Source organism: Geotrypetes seraphini, chromosome 15, assembly GCF_902459505.1.
Source record: "Geotrypetes seraphini chromosome 15, aGeoSer1.1, whole genome shotgun sequence".
Lineage (NCBI taxonomy): Eukaryota > Metazoa > Chordata > Amphibia > Gymnophiona > Dermophiidae > Geotrypetes > Geotrypetes seraphini.
The window spans coordinates 67,722,615-67,747,712 of NC_047098.1; the positions used below are offsets into that span (position 1 = coordinate 67,722,615).

General features: G+C 42.4%; 1 protein-coding gene across 2 annotated transcripts; it reads right to left on the minus strand.

Annotated features, from left to right (window-relative positions):
* Nucleotides 1-552: 552 nt before the first annotated feature.
* NSUN5 (NOP2/Sun RNA methyltransferase 5) lies at nt 553-18,846 on the minus strand. 2 transcript variants are annotated; one of them, XM_033922954.1, is made up of 10 exons: nt 18,692-18,846; nt 15,354-15,476; nt 14,406-14,577; nt 12,281-12,386; nt 12,030-12,168; nt 11,816-11,931; nt 10,926-11,104; nt 10,434-10,644; nt 6,825-6,986; nt 553-3,991 (listed from the first exon to the last, which is right to left on the minus strand). In XM_033922954.1, exons 1-10 carry the CDS (start codon nt 18,785-18,787, stop codon nt 3,895-3,897), a joined length of 1,401 nt encoding a protein of 466 aa, XP_033778845.1. In that variant the 5' UTR covers nt 18,788-18,846; the 3' UTR covers nt 553-3,894. The 2 variants fall into 2 exon arrangements, with proteins under 2 accessions (XP_033778845.1, XP_033778846.1); XM_033922955.1 differs by lacking the exon at nt 18,692-18,846 and adding an exon at nt 17,463-17,487.
* Between the last annotated feature and the right edge of the window lie 6,252 nt (nt 18,847-25,098).

A 25,098-nucleotide genomic window follows, 5' to 3' on the forward strand; every position in this document is an offset into this window, starting at 1 on the left:
AGTTTAGGGATCCCAATATTGTTGATATCCAATAGGAGGGGCCTTAAACAATCTGGGCAATCAGAGCTTCATGTCTGTCCCCAGTGCATCCCAGGATGCACCGGAGAGGGAAAGGTCCACCATTTTGAAGAGGCGGGCCAGCTGGCCAGAGTAGGCATCCCTCCGACCAGCTATCTGAAAATAAGGTAAGGGGGAGAGGATGGGGGTCGTTGGAGGCATGGGGGTGTTGCCTGGTGGCGGAAGAGCGTGGGCAATTCTCCCACTGCTGAGAAGTTAGGGGAGGGGTGTTGGTTGGTGGTGGGAGAGACAGGCCATCTCTACTGCTGCAGGGAGGGGGGGGGGGGTGTCGGTTGGGTGGGAGATTGGATATCTCTCCCTCTGCTGGTGGTGTGTGGCGGTTGGTGGTGGGAAAGACTGGGCATCTCTCCCACTGCCAAAGGGGGCTATAAAACACGCGCTCAAGAAGCGTGCTTTTAATACTCCCACTAAAAAAATAAAATACATGTAATTTAATTTTTTTCATTAGCTAATCAAAGCACATGCCACAAGATGCACTTTTGATTTCAAAACATTTTATTGAAAAAGTTTTTGTCAAAGAAAACAGAACAATCAAAAATACATGTGAGAGAAGCCCATACATAAGCCAAAAGCATTACATAAGATATTGCTGAAATATAGTGATAAAGTATGGTAATTATGTAAATATTTAAAGTATCTCTGCAAGAAACAAATTTGTTAAATACAAATAATGCATTTAAGAGGAGATTCTAGTAAATTATGTGAGGAAGAGGACTGAAGGGTCTATTAGAGCAGTAAGTATAATACAGAAGGTTTAATATAAATAATAATACGGTAAAGAAAAGTGAGGAATGTCAACGGGTTATGTAGAAAAGTTTACTATGGGAGCCCAAATCTTGGATATTAGGGTTTGTCTGAGAATTCAGCAGCTTTTGATTCAGATAGGTGAGTCAGGAGGACTGTGTTCCACCCGAAGGTGATGTTTAGCATATCCACCGATTTCCAGTTGTAGGATCATTGGTATAGCGAGTGCAATCAATATGCTAAGTCATGATTTTTGCCATTTAATCGAGGGCATCTTCAAGAGCAAGGGCTCTAAATATGAGGATATTAGTGGTGATTTCAGAATGAATCGGAAGGAGCTTCTTAATGATATTCCATACCTGTGACCAGGAGGCGGCAATGTTGGAACATGCAAAAAATCATGTGTACGAGGTCACCCAGGTCTGACAAAGTAAAGTGGTTACCAGTCAAAAAGCGATGCATCTTCAAAGCCCTGGTCATGACACACAAGAGATTCTACCAAAAAAAACCCAGCCTACATAGCATCCAAGCTACTCCTATACACCCCTAACCGCCCCCTACATTCCATAGCAGAACAAAGACTCAGCATTCCCGCAGGGAGATCCTTCCGAATGAGTACAGCGTACACACGATCCTACAGCCATTTCCTACCTCAGCTATGGAACCAACTACCCACACAGATCAGGTCGCTAGACTCACTAATGACCTTCCGCAGAGCAGTAAAGACCTTCCTCTTCTGCCAATCAGGCCATTAAAAACTGCCTCCTTAATATACTTCTCCTAGAACTCTTCGCTATGACAAGTCTGGGCTCTAGAATAAGCTCTATTTGTTGTCTTGACTAGTCTGTTTTCAAACGATTGTGAATGTCTACTTGTAACCCATTCTGAGCTTCTGGGAGAACGGGATAGAAATTGAAATAAATAAATAAAATTAAATAGTGATATTCAAGATGAAGTAGTGATAGTGATACCAGCATTGGTGAGCAGGTGCAGACAAAGAAAAATATAAAAGTCGCAATATTTATGTGATAGGTCTTTCAAAGGAGCAAAGACAGCTTTACAGTACAATATGATTAAAGCATTAAAAACTTTAGTACTATGTAATAAGTGAGTATTATCAGTAAATAAAATGTAGACTGTGAAGAAATAGGGAGAAATTGAAAACATATCTTTAAGCACTATATTAAAAATAATGCTAATATGAAGAAGAGCAGGTAATATTAGTATGGTATGAATAGTAATACTTTGAGAGAAATTTAGACCAGATAGTGAGAGCTATTTTCATAAGAGAGGCATATGCTAATAAGGAGAGCAACAGGAACAGTCCACTGAGACGCTAAGAGATATCTCTATTAGTATGCTACTGAGAGATTTAGAAAATATATTATAACTATATTAAGAAAGTTTTGTTAAATATAGCCCCATATAGTCACACTTGTTGAGAAAGCACTATAAACCAAGTACTTGCTTAACTATGAGAAACATCTATTAATAGTCATCTGAGACATGTACATAATAACGGAGAGAAAATTAGAGGGAGCCTTGGAACAAGGTAGAGCTGTCAATATTGTCTTGAGAGAGGTATAAATTGACCAGATGTTATAAATGCTAATATGTTGCTGAGAGAAGCATGAGAGTAGAAAAAAAAAGGGAAAAAGAACAGATATTAACAGTAGGAAATAGAATTCATTTGCCTACACAGATGCGAGAAAACGAGATGAGAATATACCTTGAATAGGGCATTGGATAGCATCAACCATTGCGAGGTACTGATATTCTGCTTGGTCCTTGGAGAAATTCATGTTGAACATCATTCAGCTGAAAGTTCATTGTGACTAAATATGAAAAAGGGAGCGGCGATTTGGGGTCCCCTTGCTAGGGCCTTGCTTAAGCTCACACCTATTCCCTTTTCCGTCAATAAGTGAGGAAAGTATGCAGAGTGCATGGCTCATGGAATTGTTCCCACCACCTCTGCATCTAAGATTACAGTGGATTACTGAATAGAGAATGGAGCTGCTAAACTACTGGAGGGTTTCTTGGTTTTTAATAAGATAATTCATTTGCTCCCTCTTCCCCCAACCATATTCTGAAACTTCTTCAGCCTAGAAATGTCTTTCAGGTCCTCTTCCCTTTCTATGACAACAGTTGTCTTCCAGCCTTCATCGATAGCTATAATAGAGGTAGGCAGGACTAACTTTGGCACATGGGCAATGGGGGTTGTGGCATCAGAAAGCTTGCAGGGTGGTGGCGTTGCAGTTGCAAGGGTGTAAGGATGTCGGGAGATGGAGAAACTTGCAAAAGTAGGATAGCCCACCTTTTAAATGGTCATGTCCTGCTACATTACATTTCTATGACACAGAAATAATTGGGATATTTTTTGTATTGTGGGAGGGGCTGCTTATTCCCTGTTGAACCCCTCCCCCTGACACACACTTTGCTTTAGCCCCTTTTCACACCAGATTTACCCTTTTACTAGTTTTTCCCAGTGTTAATTTTAGCCCCACATACAGACCAAGCATACAAGGACAGCGTTAAACATTCATAGAGCTAGAATGATGAGACTAAAAGATATGGGTGGAAATTTTACAGAAATATATATTCAAACAATGTGCCTCAGAGGCTATTTATATACGAGAAAACAAATCTCGCCCATGCTTATGTCTCTACAAAAGCGCAACACAATGGCGTCTCAACCCTGTCCAGCTGGTTTTTGAGCTTGGCAAGCAATAACCTTGCAGTACTGCCTCCATTCGGTGCAGATCTCGCACATGGGTAGTCATGCTGGAGATCCTGAAACACGACCTGGCTAGGTATGTCCTGAGAATTGGACCGAGAAGCCCCAGTGTAATTCCTAAGTTTAGCCCCTTCAGAGGAAATGCTAACAGTCCTTGGAGTCCAGGCACAGTGAAATGAAGGGTGACCACATCAACACTGCCGGCAATTCTCTGCTTCTGCCACTCCCAACTAAAATTCAGGCCCTTTTTTTGTCCACGACAGAAAGTGTCCAGGGCCGGCTACTCTCCACCCTCTTGTTACTAGGTTCTCCAACGTGGCTGGGCTATGCAAATTTACTCAGTGAGAGACCATGTTTACTTTCCTCTTCTTGTGCTTAGTGGAGGGTGCAGCCAATTTGTAGGGTAGTTCCACTTCAACACTGTTACACGATGTACTGTAGAAATAAAGAAACACACTTCAGAAACATCGCTTACTCACAGCAAACAACTTAGTAGGTGGCCACTACAACACTGGAGAAAGGACAGAAGGAGACTCAAGAAAAAAAATGATTGGAGGGAAAGAGGGGAACGGACTTAGAAGCTAAAGGCAAAGAAGGGATATTAAATTGCACTCTCTCACTTTACATTTGCTACAAATAAACATTTATTACATTACATTAGTGATTTTTATTCCGCTTGTACCTTGTGGTTCAAAGCGGTAAGAGGTACTGCCTCAGTAACTCCTTAGTGTAAAATGCTCCCTCCCTTAACAATCGGAACATCTAAAAAGATTTAGGGAAGGGTAAGAGGAATGAAGAAAGGAGGCCAGAGCACCTCCAATGTAAAGAGAGAGGATATAATCAAAACTGATAGTCGCAAGTGGGATGGCACCATTAAAAAGAGAGAACAGTCATTTTTTTTACTCTCAAAAATTACAAAGACTAAGGGGACACTTATTGAAGTTACATGGAAATACTAAGAGGAAGAAATATTTTTTCACTCAAATAGTTAGGTTCTGGAACTCATTGCCATAGCATATCTGGGTTTTAAAAAAGGGTTGGGCAAGTTCCTGGAGGAAAAGCTCATGGTCTGCTATTGAGATAGACATGGGGAAGCCACTGCTTGCCTCAGGATGAGTAGCAAGGAATGTTGCTACTATTTAGGTTTCTGCCAGGCACTTATGACCTGGATTGGCCAGTGTTAGCAAGCAGGAAAATTGGGCTAGATGGACCACTGGTCTGACCCGGTATGGATATTCTTAACCTGACAAAACATAGAAACAACCAGACTCCATGAAACGGATGACAAGCTGCTTAAAAGCAAAGTCTAGTTGTTTTTTTCATGAAGCTTAATGCCAGCGAATGTGGTCAATGGTGAGCAAGTTCTGGAAGTCCATAAACTTTTGGACAGATACGGTATGTGAAAACAGATCTATTTTTTAGTATCAGACCTGGACCTGTGGCCACTTATTGGATACAGAATCTCAAGTATTACGACCCTTCCTCGACGAAATTCACATCAAAACTAAAAACATTTTTATTCAGAGATGCATTTCATACATAACATACATTTCTCCTGGGGAGACAAAATTTACTCCTACAAGCTGTGTTTACCCTTTCCCCTTCCGTTTTATTGTAATTATGCCTCCCTTTCCCCCTTTTTTTCCCTCTTGGTTTCATGTTAGTTTTGTTTTGTCTGTGAAATCCCTTCAATTTGAAATAGATAAAAGAATAAAGAAAATACTCCTTAGTTACTTTATTGTAAACAGTCTAGATATTTGTGATAGATGGTATATCAAGAAAATATTAAACTTGAAACTTTTCTTACCGAATATACTTGAATATAAACCAAGATTTTAGGCCAAAAATGAGTAACATAGTAGATGACGGCAGATAAAGAACCGAATGGTCCATCCAGTGTGCCTAACCTGATTCCATTTAAATTTTTTAATTTTTTCTTCTTAGCTATTTCTGGGCAAGAATCCAAAGCTTTACCCGGTACTGTGCTTAGGTTCTAACTGCCAAAATCTCTGTTAAGACTTACTCCAGCCCATCTACACCCTCCCAACCATTGAAGCCCTCCCCAGCCCATCCTCCACCAAACGGCCATATACAGACACAGACCATGCAAGTCTGCCCAGGACTGGCCTTAGTTCAATATTTAATATTATTTTCTGATTCTAAATCCTCTGTGTTCGCTTCTTTGAACTCGGTCACAGTTTTACTCTCCACCACCTCTCTCGGGAGTGCATTCCAGGCATCCACTAACCTCTCCGTAAAGTAGAATTTCCTATCATTGCCCCTGAATCTACCACCCCTCAACCTCAAATTATGTCCTCTGGTTTTACCATTTTCCTTTCTCTGGAAAAGATTTTGTTCTACGTTAATACCCTTCAAGTATTTGAACGTCTGAATCATATCTCCCCTATCCCTCCTTTCCTCTAGGGTATACATATTCAGGGCTTCCAGTCTCTCCTCATACGTCTTCTGGCGCAAGCCTCCTATCATTTTCGTCGCCCTCCTCTGGACCGCCTCAAGTCTTCTTACGTCCTTCGCCAGATACAGTCTGTTTATATTCGGTCCACCTTAAATCCTGGTGTTCCAGTGGTATAGTAAGTCAAGCCGGGACAGGAGTGCTCCCTCCCTCTCCTGAGGTGGTGTCGGGTTTTGACCCAGCTGTTGAATCACCATGTGCCCCTCACTTCCCTCCCTCCCTGCTGTAGAATCACCATGCTTCAAGTCTCCCGAATTGCCACAGAAACTCATGGCAACCATTTTTTCAGTGACTGTGCAGGCAGCAGAGTAAGAGGATCAGTCCTGCCTCGACTCACTCTGCTGGCCTCCAGTAATTAAGGTAGGCCTGGGAAGAGAGCTACACTGCTTCTCTGAGGGGGAGCATGGTGATTCTACAGCAGAGGGAAGGGGTGTACGGTGATTCTACAGTCAGGACAGAACCCAACACCTCATCTTGGGGGAGGGGGGGATTGCTCATCCTGGTTTGGCTCACCAACTACTGGACAACCAGGATTTAAGGTTGACCCAGGAAAATGCCAGCGCTAGGATTCAGGATGGGTGGGTGGGTATACAGCTAGGTGGCACTTCAATATATAAACCCTTGATTTATATTCAAGTTAACATTTTCCCCCTTTTCAGTCTTGGTTTATATTCAGGTCATTTTATATTAGCATATATATAGTATGTTCTTAACTCAGCTCCTGCTTTTTCCATTTAGGACACAGCAGCAGAACACTTGACTAAGGGACAGTCATTTCAGAGAAGCGGGTCTTACCTAAAAGTCTCTCTGCACTCTTCCCCCTCGCTTTTTCTTTCAAGGAGAGCAACAAAGAAGCCATTAGTAAAAGTTTCTGCTGGGGAAGCTCTGAGGGTGCAAACAGCACCAGAAAAAGTGTCCAGGCCACGATGAGTCCAAGATGGGAGAACATTCACCAACCTGCCATAAAGGGAAAGAGTTTAGAAAGGCAGAAGTGATATTCCAGGTTGCTAGTCGCCAAGCACAATGCACTGCTAAAATGCCACGCTCCCTTCTAACACACATCCCTACAGGAATACAGACTAAAATGGCTGAGATGGAGCATATGAGGTCTGACAATTAAGTCCACCGTGGTCTTATGTGGCAACAGTGTACAATCAGTGTCTCACAGCTGTGTTCGTGTCAACGTGTGGCGGTGCCTTGCTGAGTGACGTTCATTATTGTTGTTGCATGTTTTTGTGTGCCCTTGCGAGAATGTCACAGCTTGAATTAGAGCAGTTAACAAACATTTAATTTCTTGTTAAACTTGGCAAGAGTGGAAGTGAAATCGGGGACATGTTAGTCCAAGTTTATGGGGATAATACCATGAAGAAAAAGTGTCACTGAAGAAGAGAGGTCATGGCGGCCAGTAATGAATAGAACTGACAAAAACATTGCAAAACTTTGTTGAATTGTGCGTCAAAATCGTCAGCTGACTGAGAAGCATAGCAGACCAAGTAAACATCGATAGAGAAACAGGAAAATTTTAACCAAAAATGGTCCCTCATGGCTCTTGCAGCAGCTCACATGGCACTGTCCGTGAGGGAGTTTTTAGCCAGTAAAGAAATGAGTGTATGGGAACACCCTCCCTAGCCCCCAGTGACTTTTTCTTTACCCAAAGATAAAGGAAGCCATTTTGATGACATTCAGGACATTAAGGTTAATATGACGACATTCCAGAAAAAGAGATCCAAAATTGCTTTGAAGGTGCTGGTGTCGGTGCACAGCTTCTCAAGGGGAGGACTTCGAAGGTGACCATAGTGATATTCAGCAATGAGGTATGTAGCCCTTTTTCTAGGATGAGTTTATGAACTTAATTGTCATGACAGCAGATAAGGACCACATACCCTGTCCAATATAAAGCCTTTGGTAATGCTACATACCCTGAAAGCACTACTCTAATTTTCTTCGACCTTTAAGAAGCCTCTTTGGCTGTTCCAAGCTAGCCTGTTGTTTGTTTGTTTTTTATGTAGAAGGTAATGAATACAAAAACTATTTCTTATGTTTACTTTTGAACCTATTGTTTGGAGCCTCACATCAGGACCTCTCTTTTCTAGAGATATACTGTATGCCCAAGATATATATGTGCTTAAGGCTCATAGAGAAGGAATAGTAGTAGCCATTTTCTAGGCTGCAAGTCCTTTCAGAGAAAGTACAATTTTGAAACTAAAGCTGTGCTTTAACCACTGAAATGGCTATCTGAAAACTGCTTCCCCTAATGAATGGGTGGGAACTTCAGTCCGAGAGTCGCAACCCAGTTTGGGTTTTCAGGATTTCTCCAATGAATAGGCAAAAGCTCTATTTGTATGCACTGCCTCTATTGTATACAAACAGCTCTCGTACATATTCATTGAGGAAATCCTGAAAACCCAACTGGGTTGTGGCCCTCAAGAACCTATACTCCCCCCCCCACACAACTTTTTCCTTAGGCGATTTTCAAATTATATGTTACTTTCATATTGAAAACTGGTGTAAACTCCACGGGTGAATTACTTGTGGCTGTCACAGATGTGGGAATATTGACGTTACCCTCAAAATCACACCAGTGGTATCACCAATACTTTGTAAGTTTTCCAAGGGATACTTAAGTTAGTCAGGAGTCATAACTGCATGTTGCACCTAATGAAATGGTCTTGTCCTTTAATTCATTGATGCATGAATTTTCAAAGGCATTATCCCTGCTCCCTATGAACCCTACCATTCCATCACTCTCTTTCATTAGCTTGAGAGGAGGTCTCTTTTTGGTGCACACTATTAATATATCATTCATGGCACGTACTGCTCATCTAGATTTCTATATCCCAAATGTTCAGTGCAGAAAAGTTCAGTCCGATACATAAGCAAATTCCATAATGTTTCTTCAGACCAGTTCAAGTTGGTTCTGCATGCCTACCAGCAGTTGAAGAGAAGTAATGCTAGCCTACAAAATCCCCGTGCAGCCCACTGCTAGCTAGTATTTCTCAGTCTCCAGCAGATGGTAGGTATCTGTGCAGCCCAGCAAGTGAGGTGGGCTGCATTTTGGGGAATTTGGAGGAGGAAAAGGGGGTTTCCCTTAGACTCCACAAATCCTTCTCTGCAGTCTTCTAGAGGTTTAAAAACACTTTCAACAGCAGAAATGCTGAGGGCAAAATCCAGGGTTTTACTAGGTCTTAGCCTTAGGAGTTTCACACCCAAAGCGACCAGGTCCCCCCCAACCAACAGCTGCTGCTCCTGTTGGGACCTGGAGAGTGCCCAAGTTTCTCTTCTCTAAGGCTTGGAAGGGGAACCTTAAGTGCTCAGAACTAAAGGTAGCATTATTAATAAACTGGGCTGAATAAAAATAGCACACACTGAGGAAGTCAATGTTTGAGCCTGTCGAGTGAATAAGATTAAGGGACTGCTTTTGACTTTCCAGTTTTGAAATGGTTAAAAGGTAAGCTTGATAGTTATTTTTCTGTTTTGAACTTGGTTGGATGTTTGTTTATAATCACAAGTCAGCACTTGTGAAAATATCAACTTGGAAGATTTTGAGACCAACAAGAGAGATGTGGAACCAATGAAGAACAGATATTACTGTAGCCTGACTTAACGGTTTCTGAAATCTTTTTCCTACCTTTAAAAGACAGAAAGCATTATCTAAGCATATTATTTAATTGAAAACAGGCTCTTTGACTGTGTAGTAGGGTTCCTATGGGTCTCATCCTTTGCTGGTCCTTCCAACATGGGCTATAGCCACCTGGTACTTGCAAATCAGGGCTCAGTTGGAGAAGCCATGTTGGTATTGGTCTTATAGCTAGTGCGATACTGAGATTGCTGGGGACTCAAAGATCTGGGCTTCTTTTCCCACTACAAAGCCATTTAAAACGGCTTTGTCACCTCTCTGACTCCTGCTAACCCACCCACCCCTCCCCTCTTCCTGTGAAACTACTCCTGAAATATTTTCATGTTTTCCTTACATATACTGATATTGTCAACATTTGCTTATTTCTGATCTGAAAAAGGGAGGGTTACCTTTGAAAGCTCATCATAAAGGGGTCCTTTTACTAAGGCACACTAAAAGACCCCAAAATGCATAGAGTTAGTCCAATAAAAAAGGTTATTTTATTTCTATATATTACCTGGGGACTCATGAAAATTCTGTGCTGATCAACAATTGGAAAGGGGGTGTAGTATTTGGAATGGACACAAAGAATGTGGCAGGGTAGCACCAGAAACATGCGGTAAGGATGCACCACCGTTTTGACTATGGCTTCCACTGAACCTATGGAACTACATATACTAGGTACACCTGACGCTCGAGTGGATGCTGCTCCCAGAGTACATCTTCCCCCCCTCCAACCACCACAAGTTTATTTCAGCTATATGTCAGGCATCTCCTCCCTGCAATACCTGAATGTTCCATTTCTCTCCAATGCATCTTTCACCACAGCCTCGTTTTCCTGTTGGTGCAACGAGCATGTGGAGTAAACCACACGCTGCACTGCAGGGAAGCTGAGTGCATGACTCAGCATCTTCTGCTGAAAGCCTGCCAGCGCTTGTAGCCGTTCCTCACATGAAGATTTCTCATCGTTTGTTAAATGGTTCAGGCGATCCACTATCCCTGGGTAAAAGAGAACCAGAGAGATGAAGCATTGCTCAGTGTTGGGGGCAACTCATCAAGCCTCCGCCCACAACCTGAAAACACGAGCAATGAAAGCCCTGCTCTGCTTTTGCCTTGCAATCTGACTTTCTGATTTGTTTCTTCCTAAGTTTCACTGCCCACTATTTCCTATTTCTGTGACCTGCTCCTTCCCCCCTTTGCCCTTCAAGTGTCAATGCATTACCTCATCTGGGCCCATCAATCTACACCCTACATCCACAAGCTGCCCTGCAGCCACTCACCAGAGCCACTGCAGGATGGGTCCAACAGAATGTGTGTCACGTTCATGTACTTAGGATCGCAGGGCTCCACCTGCAGAAAATCCTGATTGGCCATTTCATGACATGTGACGCCAGCACGCAGCAGCAAGGTACTCATGGTGGCTAAACGTTTTGTGTCCAGGTCAAAGGCAAATATCTTCCTGAAGTTAAATAAAATGAGAAGAGTCTGTTTCGCTTCCAAAAACATGGGTGAGAAGGTTCAAAATGCATAAGAGACAGAATATATGCCTTAAATCTCTGAACACTAGGCCACACCCTCCATCCACCCACCACAGCATTATACCAAAATATGCAGAATGCTCATATATGATCTCTGCAATGTGTCTGGCCCTTCATATTGCACCAGAATCCACAGACATCTAAGCCCATCAGAGCATTACATCTGGGCATGGTCAACTCCAACACCAGCTCCTTCACAGAGCTGCACTAGGACACCTTGCAAGGACTCACACAGTATCACCACAGACACCTAGCCACCTCCTGCCTAGACACTCACAGTGGTTGCTAATGGGGAAAAACATTCCATGTCTGGATCCATATAGTTCCCTACCAAAACAGACATTACACGCTTGGATCCTTGCTGTGTTACACAGCAAGATAGCCTATGTCCACCTCATCGGTGATATACTGAGATACCAAATCTGATGCATCCCAAAATACAGGGCATACGAAGCCCTTCAGTATTACTCCAGCAGTTGGCGCTACACATTACAATGGACCCAAAAGTGCATCTTGTACAATCCTTCCTAGCATTATACCAAGTAACCTCACATCAGGCTCCTTGTGCTGCCCCACAGCACACAAACACCGTACTCAGCTCGGTAGTGGGATGGTACTCTCTCCTCACTCACCCAGTGTTCTTAAGGATTGCAGCCAGGTGACTGGTTTTATTTCCAGGAGCAGCACAAGCATCAATCACATGGGAGCCCGAGGGGGGATCCAGAAGGAAGGCTGGAAGGCTGCTGGCCTGTAACCATAAGCAAGCAATCAGAATGATCCACCTCCCCAAAATGCGCCGTCCTTCTCGCATTAACCCAACCCTTCTGCTTACTCTCCTCACTTCACCTTATCCTGCAGGATGATGTGTCCAGACCGGTACAGAAAGTCCTTGTGGAAGTCCGTCCTGGGGGAGAAAACCAGCAGCTCAGGCACATGGCAGTCTGTCAGGAACTGCTTCCCTGAGAGATGGCCCAGCTCCTGCACACTGAGGAGACAACACCAATCAACCGAGAAGAGCAGAAAGGTAGAATATCAAATCCAACATAAAAACCTGGAAAATGGAATAGGAGAAAGAAGCAGCAGATAATTTACTGCACCTGGATGCTTGGCCCAAATAGGTATAGCCCTGGCGCTTGAAGTAATCAATGACATCATCGGTGCTGGTTTTTAAGGTGTTGACACGTGCATACCGTGGCAACAGAGCTGCAAAAAACAACAAAGAATTTCATGATATGAACCCTGCGGTGCCATCACTTGTAAGAGAGCTGTCACTAGCAACTGCACAGCATGACAGAGACTGACAGGACAAGGTGTAGTGCTAGCTGATGTTTCCTGCCTCTCCGTGTACTGCACTACCATCCCCTAAATCACCAGGGCACCACCATCAATTCCTCCCCCAGCTATATTCAGACTCGTAGAGTACCACCCTCCGACCTCCTCTGCCATCCAAAATTCACATTGAATGAATCTGGATCCTCCTCCTCTCCCCCCAAATCCACCTTCTGCCTGCACTCCTCCTACAAAGTCACCTTCTCTCTCGCCTCAACCCTTTTTCCACTTTTAGCTATATCTCAAGTGTACAGCCATCTTCTGCTCTGTCCTTCAAGAGACAGTGCCTTGAGAAGTCACCTCACCCTAAACAGTGGCAGAACCTCAGATGGACCCAAAATGTAACTATCGGAAAGCATTCATGATAAGAAACAGTAGAAATTCAGAGCTATTATATACTATAACAAAAAAGGTGCTAAGTCAAGTCTTATGTAATCTGATCATTTATATGGGGATGGAGATAAGGGTAGCAACAGAAGGTGCATCGCCTCTTCTGCCCCCTAATCACCTGCCTCTGCATTAGGAACCCTTTAAGAAAAAGCTCCGCAAGTTTCTTCAGCATGCATCCAGTTGGCATATTTATAATCTTGAGATAAGTAGTAGATTCACTTTGATCATGTACTTTATACTTGTTCCTCCAGCAACCATGCATTTGTGTGTGGTTCATAACAAAATATTTTTTTTTAAATACATTTTTTGATTAGAGAATGACACAGGGACTGTTTACCGTTGTAAACCGTGGTCACCGCAGTAAATCCGCAGGAATGGAGACATTTGCAACTGGTTCACCCCAGGAATGGAGACAAGACTTTTTACCGCCCTGTGGGAGCGGTGAAAAGTCTTCCTCCAACGGTAAAAAAAATTGCGCCCGTGTCAGACTCGGCATCTCCTCCCCAGCTCCTCTTGCGCCTATTTTACCTTCAGGAGCCAGCCATGCCATAATGAAGACAGAAGGAAACCAAAGCCTGAGACCAATGTGATTTGAAGAATAAAATTACCAGACAACAAAAGGTAGAAAAAAATAAATTTATTTTATATTTTGTGATTAGAATATTTCAGATTTGAAATCTGTATCCTGCTAGAGCTGGCTGGTATTAGACATAACTGGGAACTGCAAAGCCCAGGCTGTGCTTCTTTAGCTTCCAGCTGGCTTAGGGCTCTCTCTCTCTCTCTGACCAGGGGGCAGTTGCCCTAGTTGCTCTCCCCTAACACTATTCCTGTCATGTGTGACTGAAGTATTCTGCTAGCTTGATTTTTCTATGTAGCATTCTGTAGTAATTTGGTTTGTTCAGTTTTCACAATAGTGGAGGGGATATTTGTGAAAGGGAGGGGAGACAGGGGTTTTGTTGATCCTTGTTCTGTATTATTTGTGTTTATGACAATTGTACAGAATATTGTCTCTTTTTATACTTTAATAAAATAAGTTCAGTATAAAATCATAACTATTCAAGGCTTATGCAGATGGGATCTGACAGTTTGCAGGACGGGAAGGGAACGATGATAAAATTTTTTCCCCATGTCATTCTCTATTTTTGATAACTGATCTACCTGTACTAACAACCCTACTGAATGCCTGCATTAATCTGTCCACTGTAACTTCCTGGGCAACTGACCCGACTTCTTGTAATGTAATCCGACCTTGAACTGAATAGGTAAAGGCGGAACAGAAAATCTGATTAGCACTACATTTTGGACAAAGACATTGCATGATAAGTGTAATATCAAAAGGTGTAATTCGGCATCAGGCTATGTCCGATGCCACTTCACTATTATACGAGCACAATTTTGTAAACAATTTTTTTTTTTATTATAAAGTTGTTGTTTTTTAATATGTGGAGGCTTTTCCTTTATTAGCGGCTTATTTTCCCCCTTCTGTTTTGTGACTCTTTGTACCTTCAGCAGTCTTTGCCACAGGGGCAAGCAGATCCTCATTTCTGCTAACCTTCCGTCTGATCTTCAGCCGAGCAAGTTCTGCCTGCAGTCGAGCATGATGCTTCTGCAGCGTTGCCTTCCAACCACCGCTGCCCTTCAGTCCCTTGCCAAAGAGCAAGTCGTAAACCAACACCTGAAGGAAAAAAAAGGGCCGAGTCCATTATGAGTCAGAGAATGGGAAAATGAAGACATGGAATCATAGCAATCAAGGGAGCACAGCTTGCCCTGAGCTTTCCCTTTGATCAGGCACATTCTAACTTCCAAGAACATGCTTCACTCATTTCATATTTTCTAATCCTAGGAACAAAAGGGCACCCTGCACATATCAAAGCCTCGAATCTCAGGAGGAAAAGGCAGAAGAGCAAGGGACAGCATGGAAAAGGTGCCTATAGAATAAATACACAATTTAGAAGGTCTAACCAGGAAAGCCATATTTAACACTCTTTAGACAAATTTTCCAAGTTCAGGGGCAGTAAGTTTTCTTGCATTGTACTACAATGCTATATGCTTTGTAGCATTCTCCCTCTACAGAGGAAAACAAAGGAGAGGAAAAAGGTGGCAGTGGGACAGCCCCTCAACTCACATTCAGCGCATTGGTGATGATAAAGCTTCATAGAGAAAAGCCTGAGGGATCTGGGAAGCCAGACGTTCAATTAATAGTGAACATTTGGATTATTGTGGAACCTCGTGATTGGATATAGGACTTGAGGGAACTGAATGCGAATTAGAAAGAGAATTTTGATGTAGGACATGAACAGGCGCTCACACACTTCTAGCTGGCAGACAGGATCAGTTCCTCTTTTTCTATCCGAGTGGAGTACTACGAACGGAAGAGCAGCCTGGGATACAGCAGGAAAGAGAAGTGGAGTGGCGAGGCAGGTTAAGCAGAGCTAGAGGAAGGGATGGTACCTTTGCTAAGTTCATTTTCAGCTTCTTCTCTTCCTTCAGAAGCTTACTGCTGGATATGATTTCCTGCAAGATGTCCGAGTAGCGGAGGGTCTCACACACCAGTGCATAGAGCTGCTTAATGTTCTGCTCCAAAAGAAACATGAACATCAGAAGGGGAACAAGTGGCATAGGAGTTACTTCACTACTGTACACATTTCAAACTATAAAGCTCAAAGCTTCTTTCCACTCTCAGAGTCTTCACTTCAGTATTTGCTGCCCAACATAAAGAGTGCAACTTCTTTTGAAACATCTTTCTACAGCACCATTTTTAACGACCTTGACTAAAGAGTTTTCCCAATAATATGAGAAGCATCAACCTAGAAATCTCCCCTTCTCCAGGGTCAGCTCTCTGGCTGCTACAGAACAAGTTTGCCAGCTTTCTCGTTTTCTAATTTAACTTTTAAATTTCCTCTATGGCTGACTGGTGGAATGAGAAGGGGAAGGGAGCAGTTTGGAGTAGGGAGAAACTCTCTCTCTGGTTGATAGTTTTGTGGAGATGGCAGAGAATTTCTCTAAGCAGCTGGCTACCTCTATACATCAGTGTCTCAGAACCCTGAATATACTGGGAAAGGGGGAATTTCTATTTCTCCTATTTAGCCTCTTTTTACCCAGTACTGTTCTTCTGGCCTGCCTCCTGTGCACATAAAAAGCCAAATAAACCCCAACAGATATTTTCAAAAAATCTATTATCATTGGTGCATGTATTTTAAGTTCTGCTCGATTTATGTTTAAAACTGTATCCAAGGCCAGAACAAATGTGTTAAGTGCTCTAGGCAAAACTTCAACCTTGCATGCCTTACTCTCCCCTCCCCAAAAGGTGGCCAGCATCTCATCTCCAGTTTTTGAAGCCACCCACACTGGTCTCAAGAAGTCCAGTAGAAGCAACCCATATGCCCTGTATATCCATATATGTCCTTAAATGTGCTCCGATGAACGCACTACCAGAACATCTTGGACTTTAACTAGCACATCTATGTAGTAGGACAATATAAAACACACTTATTAACAAAAATTATTGGTCTAGTACAGTGGTCTCAAACTCGCGGCCTGCCAGGTACTATTTTGAGACCCTCAGTATGTTTATCATAATCACAAAAGTAAAATAAAACAGTTTCTTGATCATATATCTCTTTAGCTATAAATGACAATATTATTATTAAGACTTAGCCAAAAGGAAAGATTTATAAACTATAAAGAGTTTTACCTCTTGCAAAATTGTCATTTCTTTAATAAGACAAAAACTATTTTTTCTGAGGCCCTCCAAGTACCTACAAATCCAAAATGTGACTCTGCAAAGGGTTTGAGTTTGAGACCACTGGGCTAGTACATTTATTTTTATCAGTCACTGGCTGGTTTTTCTGGCAATCACAAACAAACAAACAAAGTTAAGAATTGTTTTATTCTCCCCTTTTCAAATAAAGGGTAAAGGGGAATGGGATTTGTATAGCACTTTTTGTTTGTGGGGTTAAAATCAAAGCGGTTTACATATTTTAGACTGGTACTTATTTTGTACCTGGGCCAATGAAGTGTTAAGTGACTTGCCCAAAATCACAAGGAGCTGCAGTGGGAATTGAACTCACAACCTCAGGGTGCCGACGAGGCAACTGCTCTAACCACTAGGCCACCTATGCTTTTTCTTATTTAATGGAAGATAATACACCCTTACAAAGGGAGGTACTGATTGTTCAGGTACATTTAGCACTTTCAGAAAATATCTCGAGGAGATATTGTAAGAATTTTTGGAAAGTTTATAAAACGTAAATTATTAGCCTGATTACTGTTCAAAAGATTCCATTTTTCTCCTTATGATATTACTATCTTTAATTTGCGCTTCTTAATTACTTTAAAGTCAGTAATCATACTCTAAGTCTCACTTTTACATACTAACACTTCTTGTTTCAATACGGATATATCGTCTTTCTGTGCATTCAGTTTTTTCTCTATTTCTTTTACTTGAGGAGAAAGTGTTTTCCCAAATTCATCACTAGGTCCCAGAGTAACTTCTGGAGGTTTAATTATCAAAGAAAAATCCTGCAGTGCAGTATCCATTTTACCAGATACAGGTTTTACCTCCATTTTCCTGGTTCTGGCTCTTCAATTGTTCTTTCAGCCACAGGTAGCTCCTGGCGATTTGAAAAATCCTCCGCCGACTCCAATGGCAAGTCCTCAGATGAATTAGCCTCTCGCGGTAAGAGCGCTGCCTCTCCGGACATGCTCAGATCACACGGAGAGCTTAATTGCCGTGGCTGTGGAGGTGGAACACTATTGTCTGGGCTCAGAGTGGCATCCAGCCCCAGGATATCCGCAGCGGCGTCACTCACCGCCAGCGTCTCCAGCAGGCGATTCCCAGACAGGCTCAACTCTCTTGTAAGTCGCCACTGAATTTAATCAATCGTGTCAGTAGAAGGGGTCATCGGGCTTCTGGAGGCTCCACTGGCATCTTTCCTCCCTCTTTTCGGCATTATGCATATCAAACAAAAGAAACTTTTGGGAAAATTTCTATACGTCTCTCCAGTTAACAGGCTGCAGTGGCCATCTTGGATCCGTTTCCCTTTGATCTAACTGCTGCTTACTGCCAACTTTAATTTACATCTGGAAAGTGTTGTTGATTCTAAAGGATGTGATTTTAGGGTTTTTTTTTAGAATCCATAGGTCTTAGTTGGTCCATGGGACCTCAAATGAGTTAGACACCTAGGGACTGATTCTATAAACTGTCCTACTGCTGTCTGGCGGCTAATTGGGATGCATGTTTATTTACAAAAACAACCAACCCAAGCCAGGCCGCCTACAGTGTAGGCGTTTGTCACGGGTGCAGGGAGACACCTAGGGACACTTAAGCTCCCCCAAGACTGGGCGTGGTTTTACCCAGAAGTGGCACTGGGCATCTCCCTAGGGCCGCAACAGACATGGCCAGCTGCACTAATCCCAGCAAGGGAATCCCCGATCAGCTGAACCGACAGAATCCAGCTCAGCTGATTGCGAGGAAAATATCCCTGTACGATTAGCTGAGCAGCTGTGGCAGGGCAAAGTCACCCAGCAGAAAGGCTGCCCACTCCCTCCTGCCAGAACCCCCAAAACCTCTGCCCACGAAGTCCCCAAGAGAGATGCCCACTTCTTCCTGCGAAACCCTCCTCCCCCCCCTTGCTGGGATGCACTGGGCCAAGTTCAGTTAAGGGGGGGGGGGTTCAAGTAAGTTACCCGTCACTCAATGGAAAAGGTGCTTCTTCTGCTCTTTTCAAATTAACTTTGCCCCAGTAGATTCTGTTCTAAAACACAAGGATCCGGCTGGGCTTACTTACCGCGTACTTGCTGTTATAAACCAGGCTCTTCACTGCGCCCTGCCTTCGCTGCGCCCGCTCCAGGAGCCCAGCCGCCGTCTGATACAGCCCCGCCATCGCCCCAGCCCATGTGCACCCGCGTCGCGGAATGCCGACATCATCAAGGCCCCGCCCCGCCCCTTCAGGCGGAATGATGACGCGCGCGGAAGGGGCGGGGTCGCCATCTTGTTCTGGCCATTTTTCAACTTGCCAGTCGCATCTCCTCCTGCTTCCATGAACTTCAACTGTTCTTCACTAATCCTCTTTTAGCTCTTGATAATATCGAGCTAATTTGGCCCTAATGGCTCCCAAATCCAACAAGTCCCTTCTCATTCCCTCACCAGCCTCAATAGCAATCACCCTGTCCCTAGCCATCTGAGCCCAAAGTTTAAATGCCTTATTTAATGTAATGTAATTTAATGTAATTTATTTCTTATATACCGCTACATCCGTTAGGTTCTAAGCGGTTTACAGAAAATATACATTAAGATTAGAAATAAGAAAGGTACTTGAAAAATTCCCTTACTGTCCCGAAGGCTCACAATCTAACTAAAGTACCTGGAGGGTAATAGAGAAGTGAAAAGTAGAGTTAGAGGAAAAATAAAAATAAAATAAAAAATTCTGGAGAAATTTAAATGATAGAAATAGAACAAAAAAATATTTGAAATATGGCTGTTGTGCTTTTCTCAAACTAAAACTTATATTTCCCATAAACTATATCTTAGTTTCCACCTGCCTGCAATCAGCTTCTGGATGATTCTAGTTGGCCTCTGCTTATCTTGCTTCTCTAGCTCTGAAATAACATAATGTAGGGATGCTTTTTCTTTCTCTCCAAGGTTCATAATACCAATTTATCCCTAACTAAACCTTTTAGCCCAGTGGTTCCCAACCCTGTCCTGGAGGACCACCAGGCCAGTCGGGTTTTCAAGATAGCCATTCAGTTGAGGATGGGCTGGGATGGTTTAGATGGGCTTGGAGTGAGCGTTGACAGAGACTCCAGTAGATAGAACCTAGGCACATTGCCAGGCAGAGCTCTGGGTTTCTGGCCCAGAAATATCTAAAAAATAACAATTGAAATGAAATCATTAAATTATAGAGAGAGTGTATGTTTGGCCAGACTGGATGGACCATTTGGGTCTTTATCTGCCGCCATTTACTACTAAATACAGGGTCGTCAGGAGGACAAAGCAGGCATTCAGAAACCAGCTGCTACCAGGCAAGCACATGCCTTTATTAGTGTAAAGGAGGAGCTTATCTAATGTAAAGAAAGTGCTTCAACTAGAGAACACATTTCTTTTTTTCCGACATATTTATTTGTTCAGAATTTTGAACTACAATTCACAGGTATCCACTTGCTAAAGTAACATGGAAAGAAAACTTACATTTAAATCCTCAAATTTCCCATTAGAAATGATATACTTCTCCTATATTAGACCACAAATTAAGGGGGTCTTTTACTAAGAGTGCTACCCGATTTAGCGCGCGCGCTAAATGCTAACGCGCTAATATTTAGCAGAAGCTAAATCGGCTAGCGCTCCTTAGTAAAAGACCCCCTAAGTGAATGAAGGAGAAATCATTAAAGGATAAGGAAATCCAAATTTAGAAACATATTCAATAAGGCCTTAGACTTTCCAGCAGTAATTTTTATATACCAATACCCTCAAACCTTAAGCTATTTTCTTAAGATCTGTAAAGGCTTTCAATTGTTCAGGAACAAAAAATATATATTTTGAACCTCCCAAGAATACCCAACATTTGCAGGGATAAAGGAGCCTAAATGTAGCCCCTAAGTCCAAAGTCTCTTGTCTATATGCAAGAAAAGCCTTTCGTCATTCCTGTGTTACATTTGTAACATCTGGAAAAATCCAAAGTTTTCCCCCAAAAAAGAGAGTCTTAGAATTGGGAAAATGCTTGAGTACCTGATTGTAAAACCGCTTAGATAGCCTTGATAGGCGGTATATAAAATCCTAATAAAACTTGAAACTTGAAAACTTGAAATAGATTTTCATAACATTATTTAAGTCTCGTTCAAAGACAACTAATGTAGCTCTCTGAGTAGATTCATTTATTGACTGCTCCAATATAGCTGCCAAATTCTTTAGGTCCAATTCTTCTTGTCCTGAAGATTGAGACGGTTGCATCATTAAATCATCAGGGCTTTTTCAAAGCCCCTAAATAGAATACCTTATTTAACAGGGGAATTATAACTGAGGAAAAATGTAAAACCTTAGGGAACACATTTCTAGTCACTGTTTTCTTGATGCATTACATTTCCTGTTCAGTCGTCGGTATATTTGTATTGGCTAATGTAGAAAGGCTGTAAGTGAGCATGTAAAAATAGAAGTGTTAGCATATAAGGTACGGCTCTCACCCCACAATGTAGACACCGTGCCCTCTATCCCTTCATGGTAAAGAAATCTGCCATTGTTGAAGTCATTCAACAATCAAAAGCATCCCACCATGATAGCACACACTTATCCAGTTACAACAGGCATTCGTGTATCACCTGTGTACCCTTTTGTAACAGTATCATAAGGGTTTGGGGCTTGTAAACATACATTAAGAGATGACCAGCAATAGGGCAGAAAAGTTCTTTATTGACTCAAAACACAAAACTCCACAAATCCTGTTGCTTCACAGGATTGAGCACACAAAAAAAACAACAGACCTGAGCTGAGGCTGGAGCTGGTACTGCCACATCCCACACACAAACACAGACTGTAAAAGTCTTCTTCAAAACAGGTAGCAAGGTCTGGTCCTAGACTGACCTTAGAATAAAGCTCCCATGTATTTATTGGTCCAAAACTGGCTTACTTCAACCAAGCAGAATGTTGACGATAAGCAGTATGCTAGGGCCACTTCTTCCTCCTTCTCCTCTGGGCATCTCTAACTTAATTCTGGTCCTGCCTTGTATACTTCCTGGAAGCTGCATCCCTGACTCCTCCTGCTCGTGCCACTTACCCCTAAGGAGGATCTACCTAGGTTAAGGTGGTTCTGACAAAATGAGGGAGTATCCAGCAGGGGGAGTGGTAGTGTCCTATAGACTCTCTCCCCCTCAGCTCAACCGTGCCTGGTTGAGCACCTGCAATGTCCAGATACACCTCCTGAGACAAAGCATTAGCAAGCTGTCGGCCTGCCCAAAGTCACACTTGAAAGCAAAGGAACCACCTCATTATGCATGCATTTAAGTCCTTCTGGTGAGCCATCCATTGAAGAGGTGCATGGTCTATGGCCAGCAGGAAGTATCATCCCAGTAAATAATATTAGAATGTTAAGAACATAAGAATTGCCACTGCTAGGTCAGACCAATGGTCCAAGGCTCATTTGACAGCTAAGGCTTCCTTCTCAATCACTGCATATTTCCTCTCCCTAGGTAATAGTTTGTGGCTAATGAAGGCCACTGGGTATTCCTCTCCATTTACCTCCTGGACCAGGACAGCCCCAAGACCAACCTCTGGGGCATCTGTTTGCACCACAAAAGGGCTGTTGAAGTCTGAGTTGGCCAGTACTGGCTCTGAACAAATGGCCTCCTTTAGAGCTCAGAATGCAGCATCCAGTTCCGATGACCACTGAACCTTTTCCGGGGCTTTCTTCTATAAAAGGCAGGTCAGGGGCTCAGCTTTCTCAGCAAATTCAGGGATGAATCACCTGTAGTATCCAATAAGCCCTAGGAAGGCATGCACTTGTTTCTTGGTTTGGGGGTAACAGCTTCTGGGTAATGGCTTCTTCTTTCCAAATCTGAGGTTTAATTTGGCCTCTTCCCACCAAATACCCCAAGTACTGAACCTCCTGTTCTCCCAGGAAGCATTTCTTTGGATTGTTTGTCAACCCAGCAATCCTTAAAATATTCAGAACTACTTCCACTTGAACAAGATGTTCTCCATTCTTTACTATAAAAGACAATGTCGTCTAGGTATGCCGCTGCATAGTCTGGTGTGGGGGAGAGTGTGGTGCAGTGGTTAAAGCTACAGCCTCAGCACCCTGAGCGAGTCCAAAACCCAGAAGAACGCCCTCCAGCCAAGAAACTGTCTGGACACCCAGACAGTCCTCTAAAAAGAGGACATATCTGAGTAAATCCGGACTTATGGTTATCCTAAAGAAGACCCTCTGGAGGGCTCATCCACTTCCGAGCATCCTCCACTGAGGAGTGCATAAGTATATGTTCATTGGTCTTTGGGAGCTAGTACATGGGGAGAGGGCAATGGACAGCTATTATTTAAAATAAAAAAATATAAACACTGATCAATGGTTTCAAACTGACAAGCATTAAATCCACAAACTAATGAATGATTAAATAGACCACATACTGGTATTATGTACGATGTGATATCCATCATGGCTTAAATCAGGGGTGTCCAACCTTTTGGCTTCCCTGGGCTGCATTGGCTGAAAAAAATGTTTCTGGAGCCGCGCAAACGCTGCAGCAAGACAGAGGAGGGGGCAGCAGAGGAAAACACTGCATCACTCTCGACCAGGGCAGCACAAAATAGTTCACGGGGCTGCATGCGGCCCTCGGGCCGCAGGTTGGACACCCCTGGCTTAAATCTTGCATATGAAATGAAAAATTCAAAATACCTACTATGGTCATTTTAAAATAATTTTTTTTTTCACCAACAACTGAATCGGGCTGTGTTAGGGAAAAGAGGTTCAGAAGAGTTCAGACCTTCCAATTCTGTCTTTTCTGATGGTCCATATACACAGAAGCACTATCCACAGTTTATAACAAATACGCAAAATTTCATTGTCTTTTAGACAATTGTCCAGTGGAAATATTTAAAACTTCTCCTATACATTTTAAAGCTGAAGTACTAGCTTGGATTAATTTACAGTTGCAACATGATAACTTTCCTTCAAGTTTAGGTCATATAGGGGGGGGTCTAGCACGCTTTAGTAAAAGACCCCCATAATGATCACTCCAGTTGTTAAAGACCATAAATGTTCGCCATCTCTTGTAAGTAATTATAGGCCAATTGCAGGAATTCCTTTTTTGATAAAACTTACTTAGTGAATGTAGAGCTTACCGATTATCTAGAATGCTTTGCAGTTTTACATTCTACTCAGTCTGGTTTTCGCCCTCATTAGAGTACTTCTTGGGTTACCAATCAATACAAACCAGGGCTTTAAACTAATTAAAGCGGCTTCTGCTAACTAATACAGAAACATATAAGAAGCCTTCTGTCAAAAATCTAATATTTTTAAATAACACACATTTATATATATATATATCATTTAAATAAACCACTGCCCACACCTAAACTCCTCATAAAAACTCAATGGAGAATATCCCCATTGAGACAGAAAACCTGGACTGGATTAGAATCTTTCAACCACTGCTCCTTTGATCGCTGCATAGATTTCACCCAGCCAGCCTGAGATCAAAGGCGTTGGTGGAGGGCCAGGATATCATCATTTACAACTAAGACTGCTGAGACTCTACTTTTGGTTTGGAATACAGCAAGTAACATTGAGATACTAAGAGAACTGGTTATGGTACTTTGAAAGGAGCAATGGTTGAAAGATTCTAATCCATTCCAGGTTTTCTGTCTCAATGGGGATGTTCTCCATTGAGTTTTTATGAGGAGTTTAGGTGTGGGCAGTGGTTTATTTAAATGATATATATGTGTGTTATTTAAAATATTGATTCTTAATAAAATATTTAATTTTTGACGGAAGGCTTCTTATAGTACTGAGACAAAATTAACTTCCATGCTTGATAATCTCTATCAGTTATTTAGTGTAGGTACAAGTGCTATGATCATATAATTTGATCTTACCAGTGCCTTTGATCTAATAGACCATCACGTTTTGTTGAGATGCTTCGAAGCCATTGGATTGTCAGACAATGTCTTAAATTGGTTTAGAGGCTTCCTGGACAATTCCTTCTTTCAAGAAGACGCTGCCAGAGGTTGTGGTAAAAACAGATAGCGTAGCTGGTTTTAAAAAAGGTTTGGACAAATTCCTGGAGTAAAAGTCCATAGTCTGTTATTAAGACATGGGGGAAGCCACTGCTTGCCCTGGATCGGTAGCATGCAATGTTGCTACTCTTTGGGTTTTGGCCAGGTACTAGTGACCTGGATTAGCCACTGTGAGAATGGGCTACTGGGCTTGATGGACCATTGATCTGACCCAGGAAGACTATTCTTATGTTCTTATAAATGGAAGAACTTATGTGGAGTCCCACAGGGCTCTCCTTTATCTCCCACACTGTTCAATCTTTATTTAACTCCACTTGGGTCACAAATTTGCTCTCTGGGTATAAAGCTCTACAGTTACGCAGATGATATCACCATAATAGTGCCATTGACAGCTTTTACAAACAATTATTTAACTTTCATTCATTCGATTTTTTGCAGTAGTAGAAGCATGGATGAATGACTTTAGGTTAAAAC